Source organism: Haplochromis burtoni, unplaced genomic scaffold, assembly GCF_018398535.1.
Source record: "Haplochromis burtoni strain Fernald_Lab_line unplaced genomic scaffold, NCSU_Asbu1 Contig_141, whole genome shotgun sequence".
Lineage (NCBI taxonomy): Eukaryota > Metazoa > Chordata > Actinopteri > Cichliformes > Cichlidae > Haplochromis > Haplochromis burtoni.
Window position 1 is genome coordinate 52,739 of NW_024582502.1, and position 17,732 is coordinate 70,470.

The following is a 17,732-nucleotide window of genomic DNA, read 5'->3' on the forward strand; positions in this document are numbered from 1 at the left end:
AAGAGATGAATGACCTCAGGCGCCCGGTACCAACGGGTCACCACGTAGCCTGTCATTTCAGCATCAGTACTGCGAGCCAGCCCAAAGTCCAGGATCTGTATCAGCAGCAATGAAACGGATGACAATCTCAAACATGTACTTAGTGTCTCACAGGCTGTTTACTTTTAATGAAACACATAAAATATTGCATACATATATATGGCAATCTCATATAAACAATAACAAATGATTCTATCGTTTCAGGATTATTTCGAGTAGGTTTGCACAACTGTATGCAAATGAACTTCTTCTTCTACCTCCTGTATATTGTTAATTACATCGACTGCTGAGTCCTACTGTGTCTGCTGCCGGTGCTGCCCTATCATCTCACTGCTTCTCATATGCAGTAATGCAGAAAGTACATACCTTTAGTTCACAGTCTTGATTAACAGCCAAGTTTCCAGGCTTAAGATCCTGTTAGAGAAAATGAGTCGAATGACGGTTACTTAGTCCAAATGGTAATTAAGAAGAAATTACAGTGATTGGAGCACAGGCGCTTACTAGAGCCAGTAAGAGCTTTAGTGCACGTGCTTCCTGTGGTCTCACATGGCTCAGCTGAACTCAAACACAAGAATGTTGTGGGGACTTAAAACAAGGACTTCAATATCGTGACTCAACTACAAGATGACTATAAGACACACTGCCTCAACTCTGCAGTTAGTGCTGCAACATAAGGCGTGAGAAGTGTATCACTGTCAGTAGGTGTTGATAAAAATTTATCTGCTTTAAGCGTTATAGGAGTAACAGCAGGGTAACACTTCACAGTGTAGTGATTTGCACATTTGTCTAACAAGCCAAAGATCCCTGGTTTGAACTCAGGAGTGGACACACATCCCTCTGGGGCTGTGTCACGAAGAACATAAAAATCTGCTGCACCAAACATGGGGAGCTACCTGCTGTAGCAACCCAGTCTGAATAAGGAAGCCAGTCAGAATAAGGAAGCCAAAAGTGGCTCTTACTTTACCGACAGGTCTTTGACGTCTTGGAACTGGAGTTAAAGGGTGTGACCTAACAGCTCCAGACATGCACACGCATTAGAGGAGTTAAGTCATCCTACCTGTTTGGGCACGCTTTCATCTGACTGCTTAACAAATGAATTGCAAAATATATTTCCAAAGAACATGAGGAATACCAAATCTGCAATCTGAGTCACAACATTGTGCGGTACAAAATCCTGCACAGATTACAGTCTGAGTCTGAGGAAATCAGGTCGGAGAAGTGAGTCACTTCCTCCGACCTGAGGAAGTCGCCTATTTCTCGCTACAGATTATTGATCGGAAATTTTTCATTTTTTTTATTTTGTGCAGTGCTTTGTTTATTGTGTTACACTGGTGAAGCACATTGTGATACAGATTTTTAACAGTGCTATATAGATAAAGTTATCATCATTATTATTATTGACAATAACCTGAAAAAGTCAACTTATCATAAAACAGGAAAAAAGTTACTCCCAAAACAGCTCAGCTTCCTGTAATGGGACAATGAGTTATACTTACCCTGTGGATAATCCCAGCCTTATGAATGTACTGCAAAGGAATAAACAGAGCAGCAACACTTTAGTTTACTTTGTCATTTTTTACCATGCCTAGTTAGGCTAAATTCAAAGTAAAATTTTATTAGAGGAGTTTGATGAATAACTTTTTGGCCACACAGCAAATACCTTTTAATTAATAACTAGGCTTGTTAATAATTATATCCATTGCATTGTGTGTTTCATTGACTCATTTAAAGCAAAAAAGGCTAACTCTCCTGTAATTTCTCTGTAAGTATGTGCTACATGATACATACAGTCATGTAAATCCTAATCATGAAATATTTATGATAATTACTAATAATGATATAATAACAGATTATTAATAAATAGCAAAACATGTGATTGCAGTCTTTCAGCTTTAATCCAAAGGGATTGAAAGAAGTGTTGCATTAACTGTTTAGGAATTAAAGCATTGTTTATACACAGTCCTCCATATTCTGAGGCTCAAACCAAATTGACAATTGAATCATAAGCAACTTTATCTCAGGTGAGGCTTGAAATAACATGTGACATTGATTCAGTTGAATTTGTATTTCACAGCTTTTCACTCTCATTTTAAACACGATAGCCCAAGTGACAGAGGCCAACATGAGGCTGAAAACAGCTTCGCAACATTGAGCCAAGTCAAGAAAACTTGTGAGAAATCAGCTGTATCATTTTTTAAAAGTGGATAATCAAGAAAATCCCTCATGAATGGAAATACAGAGATTTTGCAACAAATCGTACGCCACTAGACTTAAGAACACGTGTGTCAGGTTAGACTTTGCCAGAAAACATCTAGAAGAGCCTGTAAAAATTCTGGACAAACATTTTTTGGGTCAGAATGACACACCTATCAGGACAGATTCCACTTGTACATTTCTGTATGCATGTCAATACTCTCCCAGTTCTCTAAGATACTGGAAAAACTCTTCATAAAAAGATTTGACAGTTTTGTGGAAAAATATGAATTAATGACAGATAGTCAGTATGGGTTCAGAAGCAACAGATCAACAGCTTTGGCACTGATAGATTTAATGGAAAAGATAACGGAATGTATGGATAATAAGAGGCATTTGATACTGTTAATCATGAAATTCTATTAAAAAAACTGGAAAAGTACGGGTTTAGGGGAGTGGTTTTGGAATGGTTAAAAAGCTATGTAGGGAATAGGCAACAATATGTACAAATAAATGAATATAAATCTAATTTGATGGATATAGCTTGTGGAGTACCTCAAGGTTCAGTACTGGGTCCAAAAATGTTTATTATGTACTTAAATGATATCTGCAGAGTATCGGAGATTTTAAAGTTTGTAATATTTGCAGATGACACAAATATACTGTGTTCAGGTGTGGAGTTGCCACAGGTTTTGGAATGATCACACAGGAATTAACGATATTAAAGAAGTGGTTTGATATAAATAAATTATCATTGAATCTAGATAAAACCAAATTTATGTTGTTTGGAAACCAAAAGAAAAACATCGAAAGTAGAAATATGTGTTGACAATGTATATTTAGAAAGAGTAAATGAAATAAAATTTCTTGGGGTGATCATTGACCACAAGCTCTGTTGGAAGCCACACATTACTTATGTTCGGGGGAAATTGGCACGGGGCATTGCCGTCCTGGGGAAAGCAAAGCATATGTTGGATCAGAAAGCACTGCACATTTTATACTGTGCTTTACTACTGCCATATATGAGCTACTGTGTAGAGGTCTGGGGAAACACATACAAAAGTAACACACAAACAATAACTATAATACAGAAAAGGGCCATTAGATTAATAAATAATGTAGGGTACAGGGACCATACAAATGCACTCTTTGTCAAAATGCAAGCTATTAAATTCCAAGACTTGGTGAAGCTTAAAACAGCGCAAATAATGTATAAAGTAAGAAATAAATTGCTTCCCAAAGAAATCTGTAAATTGTTCATAGAAAGAGAAGGTGGGTATAACTTAAGAGGGAAATGGAATTTAAAAATACAAAGTGCTAGAACAACTTTAAGAACTATGTCTATCTCAATTGCAGGAGTTAAATTATGGAACAGTCTAACAGAAGAAATAAAAGACAGTCAAAACATAAAACAGTTTAAAGTAAAATATAAAAACCTAATTTTAAATAAGTATAAGAATGAAGAAAACGGGGTTAACCCAGGACGGTAATGTTGCTGGTAATGGTGTTGTGGTTCTTTTTTGGTTTTTTTGTTTTGGTTTGTTTGTTTTTCCATAACTTGTGTATCTGCAAATATACACATTCTGTATTTTTCATATGAAAGAAACTATACTGTGGTGGGGCTTGCTAATTTCTTGTTTTTGATTTATGTATGTTTTGTTTTGTTTTGCTTTACTTTTGTTTCATATGTTGTTTGTTTAATTTAAGACTAAAAAAAAAATTAAATGAATGAGAGGTAAAACTTGAGGGGGTAGGGACAAATAAGTAAATACTTCTGCCTACTCCTTTTCAAACAAATAATGGAATGATATTTTGTAATGATTGTGAAGGCACATGTTTGAAATGTTTGAAATAAAAATGAACTGAACTGAATTATTAATGCCATTTCCACTTTTGCACAATCCCAATCTTTTGTCATTTAACTTTGCTTTATCTTAACTTTTTATTTCCCTTTTTTAAATTACTGTTGTAAATATATTTTTTTGGCACTACCTCAAATTATAGGGTATTCACTCTGGGCCTGTGGTACTTTTATTTTTAACAATGTTGTTTTTTTTAATTGTAGAATATAATATTTTTAGTCTTCATCCTGCAGCTGTATCATAGTAATTTCCCTTGTGAAATTGACAGAGTATGCATCAATCTGTCTGTCCTTCTGTCTGTCTGCCACTGAAACTGGACCATTAGTGATTATTGATGATGTGTCTGCTGATAGAAACAACAGGATGAATTCTGAAGCGTACAGGGCTATGTTCTCTGCTCTGATTCAGCCAAACTCTGCTGAACTAATCAGACAAATGGGAGTTTCTTAAGGCAAAGAATGTAGACATCTAAGTCAGTCACCTAATATCAACCCAACACAGCAGGCTTTTTTTTTTTTAAGTTATTGAATATAAATAGGAAGACCCCATAAACCAATTAGCAACTGAAGATGAAGGTGAGTTGGTGGTGCCATAGTGGTGTTGTACAGAGGCTAACTACAAAAAAACCCACGTCTTTGTCCAATAAATTTTGGAACAACATATACAACAGTATTATTCTGACATGACTCTGTTAAACAGTTACATTGGAATATAAATATAGTTCATTTCTGAAGTTTGGTAGAGATCATCTTTGGCTCACCCTGAGTCCACAAAGCATCTGGTAGACAAGAAACTGGACTTTGTCTTCTGAGAGTTGACCCCGCACCTTTGACAGGTCAGTAAACATGTAAGGCATTACCAGGTAGCTGGGGGGGGGGAAAAAAAGAGGAAGAGAGGTGCAGTGAGACAACCCTGAGGCAGAGAGTAAAGTAATTACCTCAGCCTAACAGTCCAAACATGATATACGACACTGCCTTAGCAAGTCATCCTATTCTTAACTTCCACACCCTGTCTGTGCTGTAATCTGTCCTGTCTCCCTTTGACCAAGGAGCTTGGTGGACTTGCGTATGTTTACATAACTTCCAAATAAAATATTCTTCCACCTTTTTTAGAGTCTCCTCATGTGATGCAGCAGCAGCTTAAATCTTAGCTGTGCATGTGAGAAAGCAAATGTCTCCATTAAAATTAAACTACCATAACAATTATAGGTTGTTCATTTCTTGGTAAATGAGCAAACTTACAAATTCAGCAGGGAATCAAATAATTATTACCCCCCACTGAATAATACATGACAATTAAAGGACAATATGTCCTCTTTAAGGTAGACAGAAAGTGTGCTTTCAGTGTGGGAAAGGCTCTTTCACAGGCATGCTCACATGTTTCCTGGAAAGTGAAAGAAAAATTAAGTTGTCATATTTTTCTTTAACGTTACAAGTAGATGTCGCAACATGTCTCACAGAGTAATCTTATATGATCCTGACTATAAAATCTTTCCCTAATCACTCTAAACTAGAAAAACCCCACAGATTTTTTCTGCAAGTACTGCATTCCTCCAAGAGTTTTAGTGTCGAGTGCTTAAAGAGAAAAAACAGATCTCTGACAGCATGTGCACCATGCTAATGTGGCGACTGTGGCAGGAGGCAGAGTGGCGCATCCACCAATTAGAAGGTTGGTGTTTTGATTCCCGCCTTCTCCAGTCTGTATGTTGATGTATCCTTGGGCAAGATACTGAACCCCCAATTACCCCTGATGGAGCCACTGCAATTTGAGTGTGTGCGAAAATGTTAGAAAAGAGCTTAGGGATATGACTGGTATCAAACAGCTCCATCCAAGGAGAAATACCGCCATTAACTTCCGTCTCTATGGGACCAGATGGGTTTAACTGGTGCAGTAGGTAACCAAGCAAGGGCCAATGAAAAACCTCCTTGTTTTGCACTCGCTTGAAGTTTCTTAATACTTAAACGATGTAGTGAGCTACCCCAAAGAAACTGCCAATCAAAAAGTCTAAATCTTTGAAATACTTATCTGGAATGTGTAATGGAATATTGGATAAAATATAAAAGATCATGGTCGTGCATTTCGGATGGTAAATAAAGATAATTTTCGTGTTTTAAAAAGGAGATTTGGTATCTCACCAAAACTGTCCATACTTGGTATAACCACAGAACTTTCTGATGGAGATTTTTCCAGTTATACAAAAAGATGGATTATTTTGGCTCTTACTACGGCCAAACGGGTCCTGCTAAGACATTGGCGGAAAAAGAACCCCCCTCCCTATGAAGAGTGGCTAAAGACAATGGCTAAGTTGGCGTCTTACGAAAAAGTGACTTATGGTTTATTAGACAAATTGCATCAATATGATTGTATTTGGTCCCCCTTTACAAGCTGGCTTTCTGTAACTTGAAGAACAGAGGAGTAATGACAGAGTGGTGGTGTGGGGATTGGTGTGCGAAGAAAGAATAGGATAACTTTCCCTTTGTTTTGTTTTGTTTTGTTTTTTGTTTTGTTTTTTAAACTATTTATTTATGTATTTATCCTTAAGTTCTGTTATTGAAGTTTAAAATGAAATAAATAAAAATTGTTGATGATAAAAAAGAAAAGTAACTAATAGAAACAGTCTTTATACACATGAGTGTGTGTGTGTGTGTGTGTGTGTGTGTGTGTGTGTGTGTGTGTGTGTGTGTGTGTGTGTGTAGGCTTTAGTAGTAAAAAGTGCTTTGAATTCTTAATTAGACTAGAAAAGTGCTGTATAAGCACCAGTCCATTTGAACCTGCAGATCATTTAAAGTGTTGTCTGCCTTTCCCGAGCGGTTTGCTAATAAGATGAAGAATACTCACAAGTCCTGGAAGTCATCCAGGCTTAGGGCAGGTGTAAACACATCGATAAGTCCTATCACCTAGTTGGAATGAAAGAAGCAGGTGACAAATACTAAAACATACAAGCAATGGCTCATTTACAGAATATTACTGCATCACAGTGCTGTTACAATGCAAAAAACACAACTTCCTAAAAGCGACTGAGTATGCATAGTGTATAGTCTACTCACATTTTCATGTTTCATGTGTTTGAGCAGTCGGAGCTCTCGGTAGGCCCTCTTAGCAAAGATCTCTGACTGGAAAGGCCTGTGGAGCTTTTTAATGGCCACCTTTTCTTTATTCTTCTCATTTAGTGCTGAGCTGTTGGGAATGATAATGTAACAAGTCATTAGCTGGCTGCTGTTGCTTGGACCTTTTAGTCTCACTATAATGTTCACCATTTGAAAACGATAGTCTATTTTTGGGGTTTCAGTCACACTTAGAGGCTGTGTATGAAACACAACGCAAAAGCATAGATGATGTGAGATAGAGATACTGTACGTGGGACTCATTCTCTAAATGTGTGGTGGTCTGTGGTTTACTGAGTTATCAATATGTGAATGTTTGGCAGCTCTTGACGTGCATGTTTGCAGGGCACCAAATCGTAGGAGGACAGGCTTGTTAGGCTATTTGGAGCCGCATCCACCAACACACACTGCACACTTCACTGTGTGCTGTGAACAACACTGATGCAGTAATGTCAAATATTGCAGCCGGCTTTACATGAAACAGCTAATCCATGCCAAGCAAATAGCTACAATAAAAACAAAACAAAACAAAACAACAACAAAAAACATGAAACTGCAGGCTGTGCTTCTGTTTGTTATTTCCTTTCCCTCCTCCATTTACAGGTAGGTTCAGATAATGTTCACGGTGTTCATGAGATGCTGCTTCTTTTAAAGGTCGACCAGTCTGAGCTTTTTAACAGATCATAACTCCCACACTATTATGCTTAAAGCCTAGTCAGCATGCCTGAACACTGCTGCTGTAACAACAGGAGCTTTCAGGTCAGTAAAGAGTTTTTTCACCGTTTATCTAGGTTCTCAAAATTTTACCTACTAAGATTTATCCGTTAATTCAGTTCATTTCAATTGTATGTATATAGTGCCAAATCACAACAACTGTCACCTCAAGGCCCTTTAAATTTAGTCCAATTTAAACTAAGTGCTGTCATAATTTATGAGTTTATATTTTTAGTCAAAATAAGTTAGAACAACTGTGTGGTAAAGTTCATTAGGAAGGCACATTTGACAGTGAAGAAAATCAGTGATTTCAACAATAACGTAAGGGTTAATGTACACAATAATGGATAAAAGGCAAAAGGCTGGCTTTTTTTCTTCAAATATATTGACCTTTGGTTATTCTTAAGAGCACTTACGTGACAGCAATATGAAACGTAGCAATGGCCTTGTGTGTTTGACAGCTGCCACTGTTCCAGCATTTGCCATTTTATCCCTCATGACATATTAATATAATAATAGGCTTTAGCGCTTTCTGAATAGCTCTTCTCAAATGGTTCTTTACAGTTATTAACATTTTATGAAGGCAGCTACATGACTAAACTTGAAGCATTCTAAATGTGCAAACAGAAATTATTTTAGAAACCCTAATCAGGGATTGTATGTATCCAGTTAGCCAAATAAAAACCAGGGAGGTTGTAAAAACGCAATGATAAGTGATGTTGGCTGTATCTAGTTTCCTTAATGGTTTGACACCCGATCCCCCATTTTTATGTAAGCCTGCAAAAATAATTGTATTGCTAAAAAAACCCCAACAACAACAAAAAAAGAACCCAAAACAAAAAAAGAGAAAACAAAACATTTAAATTGCTGCACGTTTTTACGTAAACAGTTATTCTGGTGTTTAACTGTATCCTGTATGTAACTGTATGATGCCATGAAAATGGAAAGTGGCCATCTTTAATACAGCCTTTCAATCATAACTCCTACTCCTACTGCAGGTAAACATAAGACTAAGGTAAGGTCCACATAACGGGCTGTGTGGTCGTCGTGCTATAATAGGTGCTTACTTGCTACATGAGTTGACTGATTGTGCGACCACTCTATGTTAGACTGTACAGGATATAACGCAGGCCCACTACACACTGTGTGCAGCCAGTGTAGCTAACGTGAATGAGCCCCAAATGCGACACACACTTCTTGCAGTGCACAGTAAATGATAAATCACTCACCATACCGAGCCGTAAGCCCCGGTCCCTATCTGTTTCAGGTGCGTGTATTTCTCCTGGACTTCCCACACCGTGCTGTTAATTTCCTCACGGGTGAAATGTGCCCGAGTCTCCATGATGAAGAGGAGCAAGCGAAGCTACAAAAAACTTCTCCCTCCTCCCGTGTGCCTGTCACTTGCTCAGAAGGTAAAGCAAAACACTCACTGTTCAAGTACCAGCTATTACGCCTTACATCCCACTTCCGTTAACAGTTTTCAAAATAATTTCCAACCGTCGCTGCGTGGGAGTGATGCAAGAATAAAACAGGCAGCTAGACTGAATATATTATATAGAGCTCATTAAAAAAACAGAAAGAATTCAGCAGGGCTGCTAATTGTGATACAAGCAATCTACTCGATAAACCAGACTGTTAAATGTTCTTTTTAAGACGCAACTTTTATCTTACACTATTATATCTGATCATAGTTTATAATGAAGCTTTACTTTGAAAGCAAAAACCAACTTCCGGTGTAATCCTCTGACGCCCTTTACACTGCGCCCTCAGTACCAGTATGAGGCATCTGTTTGCAAGCAACTAGTTAGTCTGTACAAGCATAACCTGATGTAGGCGTTGCTTTGTAGAAGACTGTTTGATCAGAAAAAATGAAACCTCCATCCAATGTGTGGAAACATAACTGAAAAACCTGCTAAAACCACGAAATTAGCAGTGTAAAGAATCAGACGAGCGGACGGCTTGCTTGCTGAAACATGTCGACATGACTCGATGTACTCTCACCCACGCACAGTAGGTGTCATTTGTCATGAATAATTACTGTACGTTGCCAGAAGTTTGTGAATCATGACAGCCTACAGCAGGCCCCATTCACACATACAGGAATCGACGAAAACACGAAGCCTGGAGGTTTTGACTTTCTATACAATATGTTGGTTTTGTAGCTTTAAAAATTCATAACCTGTTACTGCTATATTATGTACATTTTACATACATTTTAACTTAAAAAAAATCTTTTTGTGCCCGATTTTCAGCACCTGTGTATTAGAGCTGTTAAAGTCTGCAAATGTAGGGTGTCATCAAAGCACCCTACACCCCTGGATCTGCTCTCTAGTGTGTTTTCCCTTTCTGAGTGGGAATTGTGTGTTACAGTGACATGTGTTAGTTTTCACAACTTAGCCAACAAAATTAGAGTTTCCTTAAGTATTGATAGCATATTACTATCAGCATTTTTACCTCTAAATCAATAAAGAAAATTTCAATAAATCATTCAAATTTTTTAAAAGAACTGATTAGGAGGGGAAGATATACTGAGAGACAAAGTATTAATAAAACTTATTAATAAATGTGTTATTAAAACTACAGTTTTTACAATCGCAGTAAATAACCAAATGCAAATATATCTATAGCTATGAAGTGATAGTTATATATATATATATATATATATATATATATATATATATATATATATATATATATATATATATATATATATATATATATACACACATATACATATATATATATTGACCTGTATTACCTGTTCAGGATGAGTCAGTGAAGCCCTTCTGTTTTGGCTAGTCAAAAGGGATGATGTGACTGTTTTTAAGTGTTTCTGCTGCAGAGCACAAATTGATCATAATGTACCTGTGAGTGCTGAAAGGGTCATGAATCAATGCCGATGACTCAGCCATGTGGTCAGCTGTTAAACCTTTATTTGGCGTAAATACAAACACCTAGAGCTTTAAGACCTAATCTTATCAGCCTCTGTTTAGTCATCTGACCTGCAAAGCAGACTAACATTAACAAGGTTAAAAACTGGACCTGATAGTTGTACTATATGAAAAGTATAAGGATCATTGAGATGATGACACGTCATCCTGAGAGGATTTTTTTCTCAAGAAGATTATGTCTACAATTTCAACCATATGTGTGCTTCTCCACATTCAGTCATTAAACTGTACTGTGGTAAATTAAGGAAGTAAGACGTCTGTGAAACTAATGATGAGTCAGATCTCTGTCTCAGATGAAATTAAAAGTTCAGACAACCATTTTCATGACACAAATTCTAATTCTAACTCTGTTATGAACATCAGCTGGATCCAATGCAGTTTGCATATAGGCCCAACAGAGGAGTGGAGGACGCACTTTTGACTTTACTAAATCTGATTCTTAAACATGTAGAGAGTAAAGGGACTTTTGCAAGACTTCTTTTCATTGATTTTTCTTCGGCTTTTAATACAATACAGCCCCATATTTTAATTAAAAGACTTTTAGAACAGTTTGAAATCAGGAAAAACCTGGTGGGCTGGATTTTAGATTTTTTAACTGACAGGTCACAAAGAGTGAGAATAAATGGGGTTCTGTCTGACCCAGTGTTCTCCTCCACAGGTTCTCCTCAAGGGTGCGTCCTATCGCCCTTATTATTCACTCTCTATACAAATATGTGTCAGAGCAGACATGAAAACAGGGTCATTATTAAATATGCAGATGACTCTGTTATTGTCAGCTTACTGAAAGAGGGTGAAACTAACCACGGTCCAGTCATTGATGACTTTGTTCAGTGGTGTGAGGAGTCTTATCTCCAGCTGAACATATCTAAAACAAAAGATATGGTTGTTGATTTTAGGAAACAACAAAATGGGCACGGAGTCACTTTAATTAAAGGTCAGAAAATAGAGCAAGTACAATCATATAAATATCTTGGGACCATAATAAATGAAAAACTGAACTTTGATCAAAATTGCAAATCAGTTTGTAAAAAGGGTCACCAGCACCTTTATTGCCTTAGGAAACTTGTTCATTTCCACATTGACCAAAAAATTTTAACTTTGTTTTATCGTTCTTTTATTGAGTCTGTTTTATCCTTTTGTTTGGTGGCATGGTTTGGTCAGACCTCTGTCACAGAGAAAAACTCTCTAAATCAGATAGTGAGATGGTCCAGTCGTCTGATAGGTGAGCCACAGTCTTGTTTAGCCTCCCTGTACTCTAAGCAGGTACAGAGGATGGCTTTATCAATCCTTAAAAATGGTTCCCATCCTCTAAGGGGTGAATTTCAGCTTCTTCCCTCAGGACGGAGGTTTCTATTTCCGAGATAGGACAGCTTATATAGTCCCCGTTGCTGTCACTGAATTAAATAAGAACTGTTTTTGATTCGAAATATTAAATTACTATATATGTGCCACAGTGAGGTTTATATCTTTATTAGGTATGTGTGTTTTTGAAGGGATGCCAAATGCTATCATTTTTTCTGTAAAGCAAATTTACCTTGCCTGTGGGTATAAATAAAGTTACCTTGACCTCCTGTAATGATCCTCCTGACACAACAAACAGCGCTTACCTCATCTGCAGGTTATACATATTGCAAAGTCATGCAGCAGGGTGCACTGAACTGGATCAGATCTGGCATATTGACACCCCTGAACTAGCTGATAAGTCATTTCATACAAAACCATATATGTGAGTCTCATGGAGGCACTGCATTACTCATTCTTTCATCTCTGAGTAGAAGGAGCACATTTTAGTTTTGACCATTTTCAGCTGCCCAGGCAGTATGTGGGAAACATTATTATACACTATATTACCAGAAGTATTTCCCCTTTTGCCTTCACACACATATAACTGAGATCCCAGTCTTATTCCATAGGGTTTAATATGGTGTCGGCCAACCCTTTGCAGCTACAACAGCTTCAACTCTCATTGGAAGGCTTTCCATAAGGTTTAGGAGTGTGCTTATGGGAATTTTTGACAATTCCTCCAGAAGGACATTTGTGAGGTCAGGCACTGATGATGGATGAGAAGGCCGGCCTTGAAGTGTATGCTCTAATTCAGCGGTCCCCAACCCCCGGGCCTCGGACCTGGTACCGGTCCGTGAGTCGTTTGGTACCGGGCCGCGAGAGTTGAGGCTCAGGTGTGAAATGTATGGTTTTCAGGGTTTTTATCGGTTTTCAGCGTTATTTTGTTATCGTTTTTATCGTTAACTCGGTTTTCCTGGGTCTTTTCACGTGTGTTATGAATAAATCTTCTTTTTTTCGGTACCGGTACTAGTTTTATTTTGTTGTATTTATCCGTGACACCTTAAAGGCCGGTCCGTGAAAATATTGTCGGGCATAAACCGGTCCGTGGTGCAAAAAAGGTTGGGGCCGCTGCTCTAATTCATCCCAAAGGTTTTCTCTCGGGTTGAGTTTAGGACTGTGCAGGCCAGTCAGATTCTTCCACACCAAACTCACTCAGCCATGTCTTTAAGGACCCTGCTTGTGTGCACTCCTGCACAGCCATGCTAGAACAGGAAGGAGCCATCCCCAAGTTGTTCCTACAAAGTTGGGAGCATGAAATTGCACAAAATATTTTCAGTTTCTTTCACTGGAAGTAAAGAGCTGAGCCCAACTTCTGAAAAACAACCCCACACCCCCTCCAGCAAAGTTTAAACTTGGCAAAATGCAGTAAGACAAGTACTGTTTTCATGGTAACTGCCAAACCCAGACTTGTCCATCACATTTTGAGATGAAGAAGCGTGACTCATCACTCCAGAGAACATGTCTCCACTTCTCTATATTGCGCTCGGCCATGGAAACCCATTCCATCAAGTTCTCTACACACTGTTCTTTAGCTAATCTAATGGCCACATGAAGTTTGGCGCAAACATAATGTGTCCTTCCACACCTTTGCTGATGACATTCAGATCTACCTCCCTCTGAGGTTAGACTGTAAGGACTCTCTGCAGCCGTTATTCTCCTGTTTGTCTGACATTAAGACTTGGATGGCTCTTAACTTTCTACATCTAAATGAAAGTAAAACTGAAGTCATTGTGTTTGGGCTTCCTAAAGACCCCGACCTTTCCTTTGATTTTATGGGACCCCTAACTTCCGAATGTACTTCCTCCATTAAGAGCCTCGGTGTTACTTTTGACAGTGCTTTTAAATTTGATAAACAAATCAGCTCCGTAGTCAAGGGATCTTTTTATCATCTACGGATTTTAGCTAAAGTCAAGTCCTACCTGTGCAGGAACGATCTAGAAAGGGTGGTCCATGCTTTTATTACATCACGGCTGGACTACTGTAACTCCCTTTATGCTGGTTTAGATCGTTCCTGTCTGCATCGCCTCCAACTGGTGCAGAACGCTGCTGCTCGCATGCTGACCGGTTCCAAAAAGAGAGACCACATCACTCCGGTCCTCTGCTCTCTCCACTGGCTCCCAGTTGCTTTTAGGATTGATTTTAAAATTTTACTGCTGGTTTTTAAGGTTCTTAACGGTACTGCACCTCCTTACCTGGCAGAGCTTCTTAGCATTTACCGCCCCAGGAGATCTTTGAGGTCAGCAGACCTGATGCTTTTAGATGTTCCCAGGTACAGACTAAAGACTAGGGGAGAGAGGGCTTTTGCTGTGGCTGCACCCAGACTGTGGAACAGTTTACCTCCTCACATCAGATTCTCCACAAGCCTAGGAACTTTTAAAACTGCTCTTAAAACTCACCTCTTCTCCTGAGCCTCAACTCTCGCGGCCCGGTACCAAACAACTCACGGACCGGTACCAGTCCGAGGCCCGGGGGTTGGGGACCGCTGAATTAGAGCATACACTTCAAGGCCGGCCTTCTCATCCATCATCAGTGCCTGACCTCACAAATGTCCTTCTGGAGGAATTGTCAAAAATTCCCATAAGCACACTCCTAAACCTTATGGAAAGCCTTCCAATGAGAGTTGAAGCTGTTGTAGCTGCAAAGGGTTGGCCGACACCATATTAAACCCTATGGAATAAGACTGGGATCTCAGTTATATGTGTGTGAAGGCAAAAGGGGAAATACTTCTGGTAATATAGTGTATAATAATGTTTCCCACATACTGCCTGGGCAGCTGAAAATGGTCAAAACTAAAATGTGCTCCTTCTACTCAGAGATGAAAGAATGAGTAATGCAGTGCCTCCATGAGACTCACATATATGGTTTTGTATGAAATGACTTATCAGCTAGTTCAGGGGTGTCAATATGCCAGATCTGATCCAGTTCAGTGCACCCTGCTGCATGACTTTGCAATATGTATAACCTGCAGATGAGGTAAGCGCTGTTTGTTGTGTCAGGAGGATCATTACAGGAGGTCAAGGTAACTTTATTTATACCCACAGGCAAGGTAAATCTGCTTTACAGAAAAAATGATAGCATTTGGCATCCCTTCAAAAACACACATACCTAATAAAGATATAAACCTCCCTGTAGCACATATATAGTAATTTAATATTTCGAATCAAAAACAGTTCTTATTTAATTCAGTGACAGCAACGGGGACAAAGCTATCTCGGAAATAGAAACCTCCGTCCTGAGGAAAGAAGCTGAAATTCACCCCTTAGCGGATGGGAACTATTTTTAAGGAATGATAAAGCCATCCTCTGTACCTGCTTGGAGTACAGGGAGGCTAAACAAGACTGTGGCTCACCTATCAGATGACTGGACCATCTCACTAACTGATTTAGAGAGTTTTTCTCTGTGACAGAGGTCTGACCAAACCATGCCACCAAACAAAAGGATAAAACAGACTCAATAAAAGAACGATAAAACAAAGTTAAAATTTTTTGGTCAATGTGGAAATGAGCACGTTTCCTAAGGCAATAAAGGTGCTGGTGACCCTTTTTACAAACTGATTTGAAATTTTGATCAAAGTTCAGTTTTTCATTGATTATGGTCCCAAGATATTTATGTGATTGCACTTGCTCTATTTTCTGACCTTTAATTAAAGTGACTCCGTGCCCATTTTGTTGTTTCCTAAAATCAACAACCATATCTTTTGTTTTAGATATGTTCAGCTGGAGATAAGACTCCTCACACCACTGAACAAAGTCATCAATGACTGGACCGTGGTTAGTTTCACCCTCTTTCAGTAAGCTGACAATAACAGAGTCATCTGCATATTTAATAATGACCCTGTTTTCATGTCTGCTCTGACACATATTTGTATAGAGAGTGAATAATAAGGGCGATAGGACGCACCCTTGAGGAGAACCTGTGGAGGAGAACACTGGGTCAGACAGAACCCCATTTATTCTCACTCTTTGTGACCTGTCAGTTAAAAAATCTAAAATCCAGCCCACCAGGTTTTTCCTGATTTCAAACTGTTCTAAAAGTCTTTTAATTAAAATATGGGGCTGTATTGTATTAAAAGCCGAAGAAAAATCAATGAAAAGAAGTCTTGCAAAAGTCCCTTTACTCTCTACATGTTTAAGAATTCAGATTTAGTAAAGTCAAAAGTGCGTCCTCCACTCCTCTGTTGGGCCTATATGCAAACTGCATTGGATCCAGCTGATGTTCATAAGATTAGATTTAGAATTTGTGTCATGAAAATGGTTGTCTGAACTTTTAATTTCATCTGAGACAGAGATCTGACTCATCATTAGTTTCACAGACGTCTTACTTCCTTAATTTACCACAGTACAGTTTAATGACTGAATGTGGAGAAGCACACATATGGTTGAAATTGTAGACATAATCTTCTTGAGAAAAAAATCCTCTCAGGATGACGTGTCATCATCTCAATGATCCTTATACTTTTCATATAGTACAACTATCAGGTCCAGTTTTTAACCTTGTTAATGTTAGTCTGCTTGCAGGTCAGATGACTAAACAGAGGCTGATAAGATTAGGTCTTAAAGCTCTAGGTGTTTGTATTTACGCCAAATAAAGGTTTAACAGCTGACCACATGGCTGAGTCATCGGCATTGATTCATGACCCTTTCAGCACTCACAGGTACATTATGATCAATTTGTGCTCTGCAGCAGAAACACTTAAAAACAGTCACATCATCCCTTTTGACTAGCCAAAACAGAAGGGCTTCACTGACTCATCCTGAACAGGTAATACAGGTCAATATATATATATGTATATGTGTGTATATATATATATATATATATATATATATATATATATATATATATATATATATATATATATATATATATATATATATATAACTATCACTTCATATATAGATATATATATTGCATTTGGTTATTCCTGCGATTGTAAAACTGTAGTTTTAATAACACTTTATTAATAAGTTTTTATTAATACTTTGTCTCTCAGTATATCTTCCCCTCCTAATCAGTTCTTTTAAAAAATTTGAATGATTTATTGAAATTTTCTTTATTGATTTAGAGGTAAAAATGCTGATAGTAATATGCTATCAATACTTAAGGAAACTCTAATTTTGTTGGCTAAGTTGTGAAAACTAACACATGTCACTGTAACACACAATTCCCACTCAGAAAGGGAAAACACACTAGAGAGCAGATCCAGGGGTGTAGGGTGCTTTGATGACACCCTACATTTGCAGACTTTAACAGCTCTAATACACAGGTGCTGAAAATCGGGCACAAAAAGATTTTTTTTAAGTTAAAATGTATGTAAAATGTACATAATATAGCAGTAACAGGTTATGAATTTTTAAAGCTACAAAACCAACATATTGTATAGAAAGTCAAAACCTCCAGGCTTCGTGTTTTCGTCGATTCCTGTATGTGTGAATGGGGCCTGCTGTAGGCTGTCATGATTCACAAACTTCTGGCAACGTACAGTAATTATTCATGACAAATGACACCTACTGTGCGTGGGTGAGAGT

General features: G+C 38.1%; 1 protein-coding gene across 1 annotated transcript; it reads right to left on the reverse strand.

The window, feature by feature from the left end:
- Window positions 1–11: 11 nt before the first annotated feature.
- Window positions 12–9,375, reverse strand: LOC121815153 (mitogen-activated protein kinase 12-like; the record flags this gene model as incomplete). The annotated part of the gene is made up of 7 exons (XM_042224560.1): window positions 9,142–9,375; window positions 7,142–7,271; window positions 6,933–6,991; window positions 4,855–4,960; window positions 1,536–1,565; window positions 406–453; window positions 12–95 (listed from the first exon to the last, which is right to left on the reverse strand). Coding segments are annotated over exons 1-7 (570 nt in total), but the record flags the coding sequence as incomplete, so codon positions are not given.
- Window positions 9,376–17,732: the final 8,357 nt, after the last annotated feature.